The 17,857-nt window shown below is 41.5% G+C and overlaps 2 protein-coding genes across 2 annotated transcripts in view; both read left to right on the forward strand.

Annotated features, from left to right (window-relative positions):
• The window catches only part of LOC114642347 (zinc finger protein OZF-like), a 224,741-nt gene that overhangs the window by 142,509 nt on the left and 64,375 nt on the right, over positions 1-17,857 (forward strand). The window lies entirely within an intron of this gene.
• The window catches only part of LOC127526339 (uncharacterized), a 35,718-nt gene continuing 18,205 nt past the window's right edge, over positions 345-17,857 (forward strand). Inside the window, exons 1-2 of the mRNA XM_051921637.1 lie at positions 345-480; positions 3,153-3,614. Coding sequence (XP_051777597.1) covers positions 3,188-3,614 — 427 coding nt within the window. The 5' untranslated portion in view covers positions 345-480; positions 3,153-3,187. The remainder of the gene's footprint in view (positions 481-3,152; positions 3,615-17,857) is intronic.

Genomic DNA, 17,857 nt, shown 5'->3' on the forward strand with positions numbered 1-17,857 from the left:
CGAGAAATGTTACTTATATGGGAGGAATTATTTAATAATAATAATTATTGTTATTATTATTAAATAATTCCCATTATTAGTGTATAAATGGATATAAATAATTGCATTTAAACGGTTCGCCAAAATCTGTTGTATGTAAACGATACCGTTTTAAATGTTATTGTTTTTTCATCAGAAAACCCGGTTTCCACATCTACCTGTATTAGTTTAAATGGCACTTTTGCCACTCGCAATATGGCGGATGCGGTGACGTATCGTGTCGACTGGGCAACAACAGCGAATGCGCCGTCTATCTATATAGGTCTATGATTGGGCTCGCTTAACCGTCACGTGATCCAGTGGCGGCCGCAGGATGACGTCATCCAACGCGACAGCTACTGTAGCGACGCTGCCACTGTCTCGCTTTGTGAAACATTACGGACGCAAGACTGTTGCTGAGTGAACGAGTTCAGAAACAATCTCATCGCCAACAGGCAGTCAGTAAGTGCTCTGTATTTTGAGAATCGCCGCGCGGCGCGTTCGTTAGCCCCCCCGAACTTTGCTTGACTGAATCCTCCTTTGGCCACCCGCGTGTTGTTTCTGTTCATTGGTATCTGCGGTTCACGTAACGTGGCTGACTCCTAAATTTTAAATCGTAGCACCCAGTCACACCGCTGGCGCCTGTTCATTCCTTTCCATGTGTTCCTTTTGTCGATTCCTTCTCGAATCGCAGACATCGAGGAGACGGCCATTCCACACGTACGGCGCTTTGATTTCTGCCTTTGTTTCTCTTTTGTCCCACCGTTGTGTCCAGTTCAAAGACAGTCGCGGAGGTGGTGACCGGCCGGCCATTAAAAGAATAGTGAGGAGTCAGATTAGTAAAAGTGAAAAACGAATTGGAGTCCATGACCGTGGAGAAGAGTCTTAGAGAATACAAGCTGAGAACAACAGTATCTGTATTTACACACACGGCCTCAAACCTGCTTGACCCAATGCCGATATTTACATGCATTGCTTTAATAGACACTTAAATGTGTGTCTTTTTTTCCCATTTAACTTGTGTCAAATATGACAAACTCCCATGTTTCGGTGCTAAAGCCAAACCAGTAATGTCTGTTAGTGAGTATTAGACAAGTTAATAGAGATTTGTGGTTTGTGTTACTGCCTTACAGTTCTGTCAGAATGAATTTGAATCTCAGCCAGTTTTTTAAGTCTCTATGCAGTTTCCATGTCTACTCTTTTATTCTAAATTTCATTACTTTTCTAAAGATGCTCAGGTTTAGTGGCCTGGCAAATCTAACTTGTCTTGGTGTGGTTGTGGACTTGAATGTGAGTGTACCCTATGATGGTCTATAGCTGGCTCCTGCCCTGTACAGGTACTCTGGTTTTCTTCCAGTAACTTCTGTTTGTGTTTGTTTTGCACTGGACCACGGTGGTGAAGTGGAAGTTAAGGTCCATTTGGCTACTTATACATGTGACTTTATCATACAGACCCAACCAGGCTGTGTGGGTGACAGCATGTGCCACTCTTAGGTGAACACTACTGTCAAAACTGGCATCCTTCTTCTGGCCAAGATCCACTTTCATTTAATTAGTATATTCATTAAGGCCAATACTGAACCGCTTTTACTCTGGACCACCCCCTTTAGGGTTACCCATAACAAACTGGTCCATCGTGGTGGACCTTTAAGAATGACTGAGGCACACAAGGCCTCCACAGTGCCAATCTCACAATACTGGGTGGTGCTGCTGTTTAATAGGAATTTATTAATGTGTTAAATAGTAAAATATTTGTGATGTGTGCAGAGTGTACTTAAACAAGATGAAGCTGATAAACTTGAAACTTGTTTCAAAGTTGTTGAAAATGACAGTTTGTTTTGAAGAATGTTTTTGTCCTGGAGCATGTCAGATTTGCCAACCACAGTCGCTGATCTCATCACCTGACCACATTAATTTAAACAATTGTCACATTTAGCGCTTGTGTGCCGACCATTCAGCAGAGTTGTGCTCAGCCCTGTTTCTAACAGCCAATAGCATGCTGTTGATGACGCCCGCAGTGTTCAAAGGGTTAACAGCTGTAGCTCTTCAGCAGCAATCTTCACCCTTTATTTTATTTTTTATTTTTTCCCCTTTTGTTTTGCTATCTGAAACACAAACCAGAAAGAGGAGCATCTCTTATTTTTGTTAGGTTCAAATCCTGCAGTTTCTTATTCCTCTTCATTTAACTCTATGCCTTCTACTTCACAGAAACATTCACTGGTTGTCAGCTCTCCTGCACACACAGTCTGCTCCTAAGACTGAAAACAAAATCCATCAATCCATCCATTTTCCAACCCACTGAATCTGAACACAGGGTCACGGGGGTCTGCTGGAGCCACTCCCAGCCAACACAGGGCACAAGGTAGGAGCCAATCCCGGGCAGGGTGCCAACCCACCGCAGGACACACACAAACACACCAAGCACACACTAGGGCCAATTTAGAATCGCCAATCCACCTAACCTGCATGTCTTTGGACTGTGGGAGGAAACCCACGCAGACACAGGGAGAACATGCAAACTCCACGCAGGGAGGACCTGGGAAGTGAACCTGGGTCTCCTAACTGCAGTTTATCTTAGCAAGTCGCAGGCTACTTGAAGTCAGACTTTGGGTGTCTCACATTAGGCAGCCATCTTTGCAGGGACACACCGCCAACTGCCTCCATCTTACTAATTATTTCAATGAAGGTTGTGAGTTAAATAATTGTTTTGGATTTTGTAAGCTTGGGGCAGTTTCACATTAGAGAAGTTGAGCAGCGATTTTAAGTTCCTCCTTCATATGCCCCTGTTTTATAACATAATCCTGAGGCCTAACTTGTATAAACCTTCCTTAAAATTAACTATTAACAAAATTCCGGGACCCTAACAGTATTGAATGTTCAATCAAAGTAGTGAATACTGTTGACACACAACTGTGCAAGATGGCCTCCTTCTTCTTCTAGCCTGATGGACCCTCCTTTCATTCCCAAACTCATTTTACAGCTAGTGTGACATGAAAAGTGATGAGTTACTGTCTGATTGCTATGAACTGTCTGACTTGACATCAGCTTTAACTAACAGGATGTTATAAAAATCAAATGTCCTCAGATCTGAATGATGCAGTTTTAATGGAATTGATTCCTGTTTTTTTCCACAGAGAGATAAAACTCTGCCATTTATTGTAACGTTTAAATGGATGTGAAAGAGGAGACGTGTGAGGCTGACCTGAATATCATAAAATTAAGGATCATAAATGTTAAGGAGGAGGACTGTGAGTGGGAGAGTGTCCACCCCAAACAGGAGAGTCTGGACATTAAGGAAGAGGACCGTGAACTGGTGTCAGTGAAAATTAAAGAGGAGGATGAAGAGAAGTGTGTCAGCACAGAGATACACAACTATAGAAGTTTGGAGAGTGTCGAGGAAGATGACCTTCATTATGGACATCAAGATGGAGCAGTGACCGGGTTAGTCTCTTCTCAAAGCAGACGCTCTTCATCTCCGGAGTCTTCTATCAATGTAAAATATGAATCATTACAGTCTGACAGAAAGACGACTGAAGAGATTTCATCTCCTCGAACTGAGGAAGATCAGCCATCACCTAAGAAGTCATCTAAAACAAGTAAGTTGAAAATAACAATCGGTGTACATTTTAGGGTCAGGGATATGGCCCTGAAAGTGCTGTCTTGTGCTTTTTTTAAAAGAAACTTAGACAAACGTTCAAACTATATTAAACACAGCAATTTCACAACGTTTTACAGGGTTTAGGAGTCTGCACTTCTTCCGTTATTGTTTGTAACATTATGCAAACACTCTAAGCCTGTCTTTGGTAAAAAAAAGTTTGTGAACCCTTTGGAATTCCTTTTATTTCTGCAATAATTCCTCATAATTCTGTGGTCTGATCTTCTATTAAGTCCATAAAACAGACAAGCACAGTCGTCTTAAACTAATAACAAACCATTAGATCCTTGTCGTTCCTGAATACATTGTTTAAACATGGGAACAGTCCAGTTTGTGACCCCCTGTCTTTAGAATCTTTCTGATCCTCCTTTAGCTGCAATGACTTCCACCAAACGTTTTCTGCAGCTGCTACTCAGGGTTCAATTTCTTGGCTATTCATTGTTTCGAATGTTTTCAGTTCATTGATGTCTGAGGGATTCCTTCAATGATCAGGTGACTTCAGGTAAGCCAATAAATCCTAAGCCCATCTTTCTGATTGGCCGATCCAGAACACCAGCTTTCTTCCGTTTAAGCCTTTCTCTTGTTGACGTCTTTTTTTTTTTCAGCTGATTGTCTTTTTCATTACCTAACTTCTCTCAACCTTTCACTATTATGACATCTCCTATCAGATTTCTTTGTAACAATTTTTAATTCAGTGCTACATTGATGATGGCATCCTGTCCTGGTCCTGCAGAAGCAAAAAAAGCCCTAAACTGTGATTCTACCATGAGGTGATAGCAATGGTGTGCAGTGATCTTTTACCTTTAGACCACTGTGAAATGGGGACACACACATGGTGACATGGGGATTCAGGCATTCACACACCAGACCAGGGGTGACATTTATAAAACTTTGCATGGAATTAAGCATGAATATATGCGCACACCAAAAAAAAAAACGAAAATGTGTACGTCCAGAAAAAAAATATAAGATTTATGAACCGGATGTACTGTGTGCACATTACTACAAAATTTACTTTTTGTAAATCATAGTCACTTTTTAAATATGTATATGTGAACACTCCTTTAACTGCCACCCTGAAAACATTCACCTATGGAGTCTGTTAATCTGTCATATCTGTATGCAATCATGATGCTGCAGAACTTCATGGGCTGGTAGATTAGCGTCTTCCTCCTGACACCTTGAGACCCCATCACCTCCACTCAAGAATATCTGTCTTTGCTCTTCATCTGAGAGTGAAAGGTCACACATGTAGATACAGCGCCTCTCCTCTGTGCTCTGGGGTTCAGGAAAGGTGTAGGGCAAAACTGTCTGTGCAGGAAGACACTCGCCTGGCGCATGTAATGACATGATTGCTGTTACAATGAATAGGTCAGGTCATATTTAACACTGAGAGTTCAGCAGGTTACTGCACCAACACATATTTCACCATGTAAAGCAACATCACGTCTGTCAAAGCTACTTTGTCTCAAAATAAATTAATGAATCGTGGTTTGATTTAGGCCATGGAGACGTCACATTTGTCAGCCACATCTTGGATGACTTGTGTATTAATGGAATGTCACTGCTTACGGTTAACAAAAGCAGCTTCAATCTTGCTAGGTTCCCTTTTTGCAATACAAGTGCAGTAAAGTGTTCCAGTTGTGTTAGGAGAGCTGGACACGGCTGAAGATTGACTTTTTGTGTTGGCAAAAACATGTCATGTGTTATGTGTGTACACCCACACTATACAAAAAGCAGATGTAGTGCATCAGCAGTCATTTGATGGCTTCCAGCACAGCAGACATAATAGAGTGAAGGTTGGCTGAGATACTGTTGAGCTGTCGGCCAGTTCCCTGAGAAGTGACATCAACTAGCAGATATAAAGTGATGACAAAGTAGAATTTCTTCAGTGCAAATTCCTATCATTGGCCCTCTTAAAGGGAACTAAAATATAGTCTCTTATATAGACATCTAATTTTTGAGATGTCATGTTTGTCACATCAACGCACATTATTATAACGGCTTGGTGAATTGAATTATTCTTGCGAGTCGTCATCTAGCTGGTTTGGCTGCATTTTCCTCTTTAATCAAGGGTGTCGTCATTTCCCAGTTTCTCTGAAATGCTGTGTATGTATGGGTCAGAGTTACTGTAAATATGTTTGTTCCCCAGTCAACTTTCTTTTGTAAATCTTGACATTTGTATGGGAGGTTGCATACACACGTTTCGTGTCCAATTTTATGTGTATGCAAGCTTTATAAATGAGGCCTTAGGACCTTCACTAGCCTATCTTTAGATAGGTCTCAACCCAGGCAGCCTGACTCCAAACTCAACATTAGGCGCCAGCATGCACAGGCCCAAAATGTATTGTTGGCTTAAATAGTTATAATAAAGCAACTGAAGGACCACCTCCCTGATATCAAATATAAACGCTGCGGGTGGTCCTTGAGGAGTGACATTGGTTTGACCTCACCTCTTAGGGTCTCACCAAAGAAATACAAAGATTTTTGGGTAATTAATAAACAGAACAATATAAACAAAACTTGAAATTACATAATCAGAATGAAAAAGCAAGTAATAAAGTTGAAAAATATTGAAAGCACTAAATAAGCTAAGATGTTCTCTTAAATGCCTGTATTTGCTCTCCCAGCTTTATTTTTATTGCCCTTTGTTATAATTTCCCAGCTTTATTCTCCTCTCGCTTTATTATCTCCTCTCGACAATCTTTAAGAGTTATCTTGATGTGATGTTTGGACAGCTTAGCTGTTAGCTAAACCAACAGACTTGATGGACTGATGAATGGTCTCCTGTTGTCTGTTACATTTCTTATGTTCTTGCTCTGTATGTTCATTGGCTGATCTTTTATTTGTCTGAGTGCCTCTAAGCCACACCTCCAGTCTCCTCTCATTGGTTAAATACCTGACTTGACTGGACTATAACGGTTTAAATGACAAATTCAGCATTGACAGTCAAGTTGTTTGTGTGTTATGAGTTCAGGTTGATCGTGTTTGTCTGTTGTTGTTGTGTAGTTGAAGATCAGACCACATTCACAGGAGGATTTCGGGCAAAAATTCAGGAGATTTCAAAGGTTACACAAACTTTTTCTCAGAATTTAAATTGCTTTACAGATTTATTGATTTTATGCAACACACTGCTTAACACACTGCTTAATCCAACTGAGTGTCCATCTCTGTGCATCTTTAGCTAACAGTCTTGTGTTTGGCCTGTTTGTGTTCTTATGTGTTCAAGAACACGGAGACACAGTTGGCAACCAGTTTTGGGTAAATTTTGCACAAACATTAAGATCTTCTTTACACAGAGAGCAGAAAATTGAATAAGTTACCAAGTAGTGTGGTAGACAGTAGGAGTTTAGGGGCTTTCAAAACTCGACTTGATGTTATTTTAGAAGAATTAAATGGATAGGACTGGTGAGCTGTGCTGGGCTGAATGGCCTGTTCTCATCCAGATTTTTCTAATAGAGCTGCAGACACCTGAGGAAAAAAAATTAAAAACAATACTTTTTTAATTTCTCCAGCTTTGACTTATCTATTATTTAATGGTAAATGTGTAGGTTGCTCAGCTAGTGCTGTATTTCAGCTGATGGAAAGAGAAATACATTGAAAGGTGGAGTTTAGATTGTCATTGGACTTTTTTACATACACACTTGAGAAGTCTTGGTGTGTTAGAATGTTAATGTTGTTTATTGATTGTCATGAGTATCAAGTTGTGTTTAGTAAAGATTTACTCCATAATAATCGTGATTATTATGACATCATATTGGTGATTGTGTTAAGGTTGACTTGGGCATTTCTGGAGTATTTGACATTGCAGAAGAAGTCCTGTGTTTGTGCTTCATTCTGATTTCTTTGTTCAAGAAATATGTGCTTTTTATTTTATTTTATTTATTTATTTTGCAACTCCTGGCTTAGACAAAAGATCAGTTTGACTTTCAGTTCTCCCTTGGGCTCAGTTTTCGTATTGCCTGAATTCTGATTTCTTTGTTTAAGAAATATGGGCTTTTTATTTTACTTTATTTATTTATTTATTTTGCAACTCTTGGATTAGACAAAAGATCAGTTTGACTTTCAGTTCTCCCTTGGGCTCAGTTTTCGTATCACCTGATTATTTTCATCTCAGTTAGTATCTTTGCCGTTATACTATTTACGGTATACATTATTATCAAAGTGGTAGAAACTGAATTGATCACATTCAAGAACTCTGGAGAAAAGGCCACTGTAAGGAGCTCTGGACAGGAGCTTGTTGGTGTTTGTCATGATGACAGCCCTAGCAGTCTTTAGATGATAGCAGTAGTAAGGGAAACTGTCAAGTTGAAAAATGAAGCCTTTCATGTAATTTTAGCAGGAACATCTCATGATGTGAATGATGTTAATCAAACAGGTGACAGACACCTGCAATTTATTAATAAAAATCCACAGAATGAGTAATTAAGACTTCATTTGCATACATGAACACAACACATTTAATTTCAGTTAGCATAATGCACATCCATGAATATTATAAAGGGCTGTAGAAGTGAGACCAGTGTGTGATAAAGTTGACTAGTCCTGGTTTCACCTACCACTCCTCATCCAGAGCAGACACTAATACGAGTAATGGCTCTGATCTCAGGTTTCCACATCTTATTATTTTTTTCTTAGATTACTGGTGCTCCTGTGTGTTAGTGCATCAATTCTTCACTTTGTTCATTCTTCTTTATTGCTTTAGTGATTTAAATGAGCTCTTTTTGTATACAGTTTGTATTTAGGAGTCCATCAGATGCTCAATTGAATAATGGCTGTGTTGTAAGAGTACTCCATGACACTATCCTGCAATTACTGTTTTTACAAATTAATCTAAAAAATGGTCTCATCAGAGCATCAACGTACCTTTTGTGGTTTTTGGTGTGACAGATGAATTGTTCAGATCGGACGACGCACCCTGGTTCTTTGCATTCAAGGCCAGTGAAGAAAGCCCAGAGGAGTTTGAGGATGGCATGGTGATTGATAACTCTGGAGCAATTGCTACTGTTGATCAACTGATGGCCTTTATATTGGAGCAAAATGGAGTTCTAAGTGTGTCCCTGAATGCATCAGAAGAGAGGAGGTTATCTGACTTTCTTAGTGATATTGTAGAATTAGAAACGAAAAGCAGACACTCCTGTCAGTTTTATTCAGGTCTCCTCTCAAATGGAGCAGCATGACACAGAGAATACATTCCTTTTAAACTGAGACCCAATCTCCCCATAAGAAAGGTGTATTTAGGTAGTCCCGAAGCACACTTTTGTAATATTTTAATCTAACATTATCTCGTACGTATGTGAAACTATCACATACGAATGTGAAAACATCTTGTACGTACGTAAAAGTATCCCGTATGTACAAGATATTTTTACGTAAACTGTCACATGTAGCTATGGTTGCATACGGCTGACGTCATCCAGGGCGACGGTTACTGAAACCAGGCTGCCTCCCCGCATTGAACGACAACTGCACGAGAGGAAGACTGTGGTGGAGTGAGGCAGGAGTTTCAACGAGGTTAGAAAGTTCTCCATCGCCGACAAAAAGAAGGTAAGCGCTTCGGGTTTTGTGAGCGCACTTTACGGATGTGTGAGATTTAATAAGCGCCATTCAGACTTACTGCACGCGACTTGAGTGAAAAGCGCATGGCGCTTTCATTTTCTTCAGCTCAGCAGCTGACTTTGCTCGAGTGAATCCCCCTGTGGCCTCCCACATGCTGCTGGTGTTCATTGGTGTGTGTCTCCGATTCACTTCACGTGGTCGCATCCCATTTTTACTTTAAAGCACCCAGAAGCAACTTGCTTTATATATATCAAAAGGCCGGAGTCTATTTAGGATGTTCGGTGTGCTGTGGCCCTTCTTGAACTGCGCCACTGTGTTAATCAGACCAGCACAATTTGTTGTTGATGTTGACCCCCAGGTACTTCTAGCTCTGCACAACTTCTGTGTTCTCCTCCCAAATGGCGACTGGTCTTAGAGGCCCTTTGGTGCACCTGAAGTCCGCCAGCAACTCTTTTGTGTTGCTGATGTTGAGTTTCAGAGCACACAGAGGCCTGCAGTGTTAAGTGAGGACTGGACTTGCAAGAATGAGTCAAACCTGTTGAAGATCTGCTTCAGTTCATTAGCTCTGCTCTTTTTCCCCTTGATCTGCATGTTTTACAGCTGCCAGTGATGATCGTCACCTCGTTCCACACTTCCTTCATGTGTTTTGTTGTAACTTGTGGTCAAGTTTGTCTCTGTAGTGGGCTTTCCCTTACAAAGCTGTCTCTTCAGTTTTGACTGCACCACCTTGATTTCATCCTTATATCCAGACCTGCAGATTTTCTTCTTCATATTCAGCAGCATTTCAAGTTTTTTCTGATCCATTGTTTCTGTTGCGGAAACAGCACACTGCCTTTGTGAGGACTGTGCTATCCACAGAAAGCTTGATGTGATCTGTGATACAGTGGCTGAGACCCTTGGTGCCCTGGCTGTGTGAGTCACAAAGCCTATCCCACTCAGTGTTCTCAAAGGTGTCAATTTCTGAACGGTCCTGGTGGTGATTAGCAGCTGCTGGACAATGAGTTTATGTATATGTGGTTATGAGCTGTAACAAATTATGGACTGATAGGCCTAAAGGTTGCAAAGCATCAGAGTTATATGCCTCTTTAACATTGGCACACAGCAAGTCCAGGGTCTTGTTTTTAGCAAAATGCTAAAAAAAAATCAGTGACGGTGGAGGAAAGTGAAACAGGGTCAAACACCCCAGAAATTGTGACGAAAGTACAGGGATGGTCAGTAGAGAATTTACTTATTACAGAATATACTGTGTATATTGTGATTGGCGCATCTGCCGAGGGGAGATATAAACTATCAGCACAATGGCATGTGAAAACTGTCTCTGCATGTAATAAGATTGTAAGGCGCCCCCCATAAAAAAATAAATCCCTACATTCTGGTCCGGTGCTTTAATAGTAATTTGTCTGGTGTTGCACCATTTTTCATTCACAACAATGGCAAGTCCACCTTCTTTCTTCATATCCCTTTCACTTCTGCTTCTGTCCACCCATATGATTTTAAATCCATCCAGTGCACCCACAGAGGCCGGTGTTTCAGCTCTCATCTCACTTAAGCACATGAGACTGCTGAGTTTGTATTTCCTTTGGCTCCTGACCAGCGTTGAGAGCTCATCCATTTTATTCACCAGTGACCTTACATTGCCCATGATGACAGAAGGCAGCTACAGTCTGTGCCTTCTTCTCTTGTTGTGGAGTCAGATACCTGCTCTCTTTACCTCATCGTCCACTCTGTAGCTCTGCTGGCAGCCCAGCAATTAGATCAGGCACTCTGGGAGACAAAGGGCGCAGGTCTGGCAGTTTCTGTCGCAGTTAGGCGAGTCAAACCTTCCTCACCGCTTTGGTTATCCAAGTTCTTCAGAAAAAAATAAGAAATAACAGCAAAGGCAAGCAAACGTGGGTGCTGCTGTTACACGTGGCCATTCATGGCAGCACTAGATGCTGCTTTTTAAAATCCGTGCATTGCTTGAGTGGACAATTATGTAAAAGTTTATTTATTTACTCGCTTTGTGAAGGGGGTGGCTGAAAATACGCTTTCGAGATACGGACGGATCAGCTGCTGTCCTTTGCTGCTGCTGTGCTGTGCTGCGTGTTCTGCTTCTCACACTGTGCATCGATCATTTGAAAGCCTGTACAGCAGCTGTCCTCACTTCGCTCACTTAACCCCCGATGTGGGGCATGCTTAATGTCTGCCACTAAGCGTCTCTGCCCAGGTGTGAACGGGGAAGATGGGATGGGTGGTGGAGGGGATGGGTTTGAACGCAAGCTAAGGAGATATGGACGGATCAGCTGCTGTCCTCCTGCTGCTGAGCTGCGTGTTCTGCTTGTTGCGCTGCGTGTTGATCATTTAAAACCCTGCACAGCAGCTGTGCTCTGGTCTCACTGCTTTGTCTTGTGGGACGTCCGGGCTGATATATTACTTGCCTTATTCTCTGAATTGGCACATAGATTATTATTGTTCTCTCGTGCATCCTTTTTTGCCTTCTTTTCAATGCTTTTGTGTCTCTTTTTGACACGTTGCTCTTTCTTCTTCCCTTAGTCGTTCACGTGCCATCTAGAACATATAACATTTTTAACAGCTGGGAGCACATGAAGTGCGTCTGCCAAAAGCATTCCAACAACTGCGAGGTTAGATGTGAACTTGTTTTAAATTATTTGTAAGTAGGGCGTGACATGCAAAAGTCACAGTCTCACAGGTCTTGCTTCCTAAGGTTGTAATGTCTAGTCTCGTGTGACGTCCAAGTGTCTCTCTGAGATAATCACGTCTCGACCCAAGATTTTTTTTATATAATATATTTCATAACAATTAAAAGAAAAAATAAATCTGAGACACTCCCCATGTTTCATTGCTAAGCCAAACCACTAATGCCTGTTAGTGAGTATTAGAGAAGTTAATAGAGATTTGTGGTGTGTGTTACTGCCTCACAGTTCTAGCTGATTTTATTTGAATCTTAGCCTGTTTTTAAGTCTCTCTGCAGTTTCCACATCTGCTCTTTTATTCTTATTTTCTCTACATCTCTAAATATGCTCAGGTTTAGAGGCCTGGCAAGTCTAACTTGTCTTGGTGTGGGCGTATACTTGAATATGAGTGTACCCTATGATGGTCTATAGCTGTGTCCTGACCTGTACAGGTACTCTGGTTGTTGCCCCAATTCCCAATTTCTTTTGTACTGGACTATGGTGGTGAGATGGAAGCTAAGTCCAATTTGGTGACTGCTACATGTGGTTTTATCATGCAGAGCCCAACCAGGCTGTGTGGGTCACCCGTTTATGCCACTCTTATGTGAACATCACTGTCAGGACTAGCATCCCTCTTCTGGGCAAGACCCACTTTCATTAAATTTAAGGGACAATAATGAGATGTTCTTTGTCTGGCTCCTCCACTGATGATTACCCATAGCAAACTGGTTTGTCAGGATCTTACATCCTCAGACAATGGAGCTCTAATGAAGACTGAGGCACATGAGACCTCCACCATGCCAACGTCACTGAACTAGGAGGTGCTGCTGTTTAATAGGAGTTTATTACTGTGGTAATTAGTAAACTATTTATGATGGTGTATGTTTGTGTGGAACTTTCCTTCCACAAGATGAAGTTGATAAATGTGATACTTGTTGCTTCCAGTTGTTGAAAATGGCAATACAATTTTGTTTCAGAGATTTTAATGTGAAGCCTGTAAATGTTCATTAAGACTTTTACCATTTAGCTGCTGTCCCCCGTCATCAAGCCCCCTTTGTTCAGACAGTTTATTTTGTAAACCCTCTGCTGACGCCTAATGCCTCTGTCATACTCAATGTATGAGCCAAGTTCTGTATTAACGTTTTTATGTTCAGTTAATTTGAAAATATGTTACATGTATTCTGTATTTCAAGATTAGTTTATATATTAAGAATAGGGCCAGATAATTATTCAGTTCTAATGGGGTATTGTTACTTTAAGAAGGGGTGCTGGGTAGCGGGAATTAGGCAGTTATTGTAAGTTTTTGTGTGGATTGACAAGTCCGTGGAAACACTCAGTTTTCTTACCGTGTCTGTCTTGAGTTTCATTTTGACTGAGGAAATATATAACATGGAAAATAAACGTTGTTTGTTTTTATACAATAACAGTGGATTAATATGAAACGCCAAGGTCTGGACATGTGTAAGTTCCTGCCGTAGCCACACGTTGTTTCGCACCTACAGTTGTATTTACTTTATCTGCTGTGTTGACTCTGGTACTGAGCAGTTAATTTCTTATTCATGTTTTATAATTTGTGCAAAGCGCCTTTTGATGGTGTCTGCTGTAGGAAATGTTAATTGAGCTTGTTGCTACCAATGTCATGTCTTCTATAACAATTGTGATTAGTTATTTGCCATATCATGCAAGATGAACGTGTGGCCTTTAAGATACCATCTCAGCTTGAGCTCTAGCTATTCTTCAGTAAGGTTTAGGCTTATCTCACCCTCATCCAACTCCAGTGCAGACAAGTCTTCCACCTTTCCAAATGACTACCGTTGCCCCTCGGAGTAAAGCGAATGCTACAACCTCTGTTACAGCCAATCCCTGTAAGCTATGGACAGCCAAAGTTATGGTCAGGCTGAGAGCTGTAAGCTTGATGAGATGATCTGTGTCTTATAAGGGTTTTTTCAAGGAAGGAATAGAGGGCTTGAGATTGATTTCTTGAGTTTGCATAAGTCCATCCTCTTGACTGACCATTGGTTCAAAGTTCTGTCCATCAGTGTTACTCCTCCTTGATTTATAGTCCTTTGTTTGAACTTGAGTGTCAATCTTGTGCCTCTGAGAGACGTCCCTGCATGTTCACATGGTCTGGTATCGATTGTCTTATCAGGTAAGGCATGAAGGCTGCGTTCAGGTGAGGGGCCCGGCCATGGAAACTGAGTGTTTTTAGCTGGCAATACGAGTGTCTGGCAGCAGCATTTTAAAACAGGACTTGTGTTCTAGCTGTGTTAAAAATGGTAATGTCAGTCTGTCCTACACTGCTGTTGACAAAGCCTTCCAAAATAAAGACACGTTGATTGTCACACCGTACACTGGCCTGTGCCACACTGTTCATTATCTCTTTGTCTGTAAATATGTTTTCACAACTCTTGATTATTTGTATCCAAAATTCATTGTTCAAGTTGAAAACCTGCTCGTCAGTATTTACACCTGAAAACTAGTGATGGCTGATGCTGTTGGTTTTCCTTTTGATTCGATACCAGGTGATACTGAGGCCAGCATTGGCGATGTTGATACCGATACTGATGCAGCCAGAGTGTCATCTTGTAAGAATGGTTAATCTTCTATAAAAACTTAGTGAGTGTGGACGTCAAAAAGTCACATTTTAAACACTTTGCATTAGTAGACTATTACATATAGTGCCAAAGACCAGACTTGTTTACTTTTTTTATTAACAGAAATTATTAAACGTGTTCAGTTCCTGCAAATGATCTGTGAAAGAACAACAAGCGTTAGTGTTTGATGTTTTCTGTAAAAAGCATACATTTTTTGGCTCAACAAATTACATTATTTTTTTCTGTACAACTTGCAAAACTCTAGAAGTACACAGTGTGAAGTGTAAAACGTATAATAATGCAAATACCAAGCGAGCGTCACTTTCAGAGTCATCAGAATTGCTGTCAGTTTCCCTATCCATTTCATTTGTACTGCCTGAAGACAGATTCACTTCGTCATCACTGCTGATTAGAGGCTTCCCAACATCACTGCTCATAGGGCTGTGAAAAACTAGAGAAGCCATTATTACTGTGCACACCTACAGGTGAGAGGAGAAGATGCGTCTGTACCATTGTCCAGGTAACACTCGGGACTGACGCTTTTAGCACAGCACGAGTGAAATAAAGATAATTTTGAGTAATACATTTTTTTTTTTAAACAAAATGGACATGATAAATTTGGAAAGTTTGAAAATGTGTTCTAAGTATGTCAATACATCAAGCTATAAATGTAATTTACTCCTCACTAAAAGCAGATATTGTTTTCTGTCTATTCAAACAGTTACAAGACCCTCACATCAGTTTACAGTACTGATGTTCCTGGGCACTGCCTGCCTTTCTGGGAGGCTTCTTTAAGAGTCGACTGTGGCCCTTTGGCACCTGTGCCAGTCTCTTTAGCCTGAGTGTCTGTGCTCTCTTCTGATCTCCTCGAGCTCAGCAATGTGTCTGACTTCAATGTGTTTTACCAGGTTTGTGGTGTTGCCTTAATAACGTACAGCCTTCTGACACGTATCCCATTTTGAATCATTATTTCTCAGTGTAGTAAAATAACTCCAAATAACACTCTGCTTTCTTTTGGCAAATATATGTATATTCTGTATATATGTATGTATATATATGTATATTTATGTATATATGTGTATATATATATATGTGTGTGTGTATATATATCCATCCATCCATCCTCTTCCGCTTATCCGACGTTGGGTCGCGGGGGCAGCAGCTTGAGCAGAGATGCCCAGACTGACCTCTCCCCGGCCAGTTCTTCTAGCTCTTCCGGGAGAATCCCGAGGCGTTCCCAGGCCAGTCGAGAGACATAGTCCCTCCAGCGTGTCCTGGGTCTTCCCCGGGGCCTCCTCCCGGTTGGACGTGCCCGGAACACTTCACCAGGGAGACATCCAGGAGGCATCCTGATCAGATGCCCGAGCCACCTCATCTGACTCCTCTCGATGCGGAGGAGCAGCGACTCTACTCTGAGCCCCTACAGGATGACTGAGCTTCTCACCCTATCTTTTAAGGGAAAGCCCAGACATCCTGCGGAGGAAACTCATTTCAGCCGCTTGTATTCGCAATCTCGTTCTTTCGGTCACTACCCATAACTCATGACCATAGGTGAGGGTAGGACCATAGATCGACTGGTAAATTGAGAGCTTTACCTTACGGCTCAGCTCCTTTTTCACCACGACAGACCGATGCAGAGCCCACATCACTGCAGATGCCGTACCGATCCACCTGTCGATCTCACGCTCCATTCTTCCCTCACTCGTGAACAAGACCCCGAGATACTTGAAATCCTCCACTTGGGACAGGATCTCGCTACCAACCCTGAGAGGGCACAGCACCCTTTTCCGGCTGAAGACCATGGTCTCGAATTTGGAGGTGCTGATTCCCATCCCAGCCGCTTCACACTCAGCTGCGAACCAATCCAGGGAGAGCTGAAGATCACTGCCTGATGAAGCAAACAGGACAACATCATCTGCAAAAAGCAGTGACCCAATCCTGAGTCCACCAAACTGGACCCCCTCAACACCCTGGCTGTGCCTAGAATTCTGTCCATAAAAGTTATGAACAGAATTGGTGACAAAGGGCAGCCCTGGCGGAGTCCAACTCTCACTGGAAATGCGTTCGACTTCCTGCCGGCAATGCGGACCAAGCTCTGACACCGGTTGTACAGGGACCGAACAGCCTTTATCCAGGGGTCCGGTACGCCATACTCCCGGAGCACTCCCCACAAGATTCCCTGAGGGACACGGTCGAATGCCTTTTCCAAGTCCACAAAACACATGTAGACTGGTTGGGCAAACTCCCATGCACCCTCCAGGACTCTGCTAAGGGTGTAGAGCTTGGTCCACTGTTCCGCGACCAGGACGAAAACCACACTGTTCCTCCTGAATCCGAGGTTCAACTATCCAACGAACCCTCCTCTCCAGAACCCCCGAATAGACTTTACAGAGGGATCACACTCCTCAGCCTCCCTGGAAGTTGGAACACACCCTCCGGTTCCCCTTCTTAAAGAGCGGGACCACCCTCCCGGTCTGCCAATCTAGAGTGTATAATATGTGTGTGTGTGTGTGTGTGAGAGTGTATATATATTAGGGGTGGGAGGTATGACCAAAATTCTATATCACGGTATTTTTCTAAATTATCCCGGTTTCACGGTATTCAACGGTATTTTTTTCCCCATGCATGAGTGGATGTTAACCACATTTTCCACTGCAAGTACTGGCTAATAATAACCTATTCCACTGTCAGAGCATTGTACATTGTACAAAAAAAAAAAAACATTTTAATGTGCACACAAGTATTAATACAGTTGCATTGCCCCATAAAGTGACAGTTTTCAAGGGGGTGGCACTAATGGAGAAGGTATCACATTGCATGACAGATGCAGTCAAAATATAGAACCTTTTTATTGAACAAATTTTGCAAAAACAAACTATAATTTTGACAACATATTTTCAACCATACAAAGAGGCATTTAGACTTAGTAAAATATCCAGAAGTACTTGTCAAAATTTATATTGTACCGAATATGTCTTAGAAAAGGAATAAATAGTAAATATTTTTTGTAAACCAACTACACTTTCTGTTAATGTTAACAATCTCTGTCCACTGACACGTTAAAGTGACTTTTTAAACAACCTTATCATGATTAAACTGCATAATATTTAAACAAATAATAACAGTAAAATAAATAATAGTATTATTACTGATAGTTGCACTATTACTTCAAGACTTCAAGCCCAGGTGCATTACACAGTATTCACCAAATTAAAATAAAATAAAACAAGTGCAACTTGGTGATGACATCTTTACCAACTGAACCATCATTTAGGCAAACTGCATTAATATGGACCTTGCTTCAAGCTAAGCTATACTGGGAAGAAAAAAACAAACTATATGTCAAGAACAAAGTCAAC

This window comes from Erpetoichthys calabaricus (assembly GCF_900747795.2).
Source record: "Erpetoichthys calabaricus chromosome 1 unlocalized genomic scaffold, fErpCal1.3 SUPER_1_unloc_13, whole genome shotgun sequence".
NCBI classification, from domain to species: domain Eukaryota; kingdom Metazoa; phylum Chordata; class Cladistia; order Polypteriformes; family Polypteridae; genus Erpetoichthys; species Erpetoichthys calabaricus.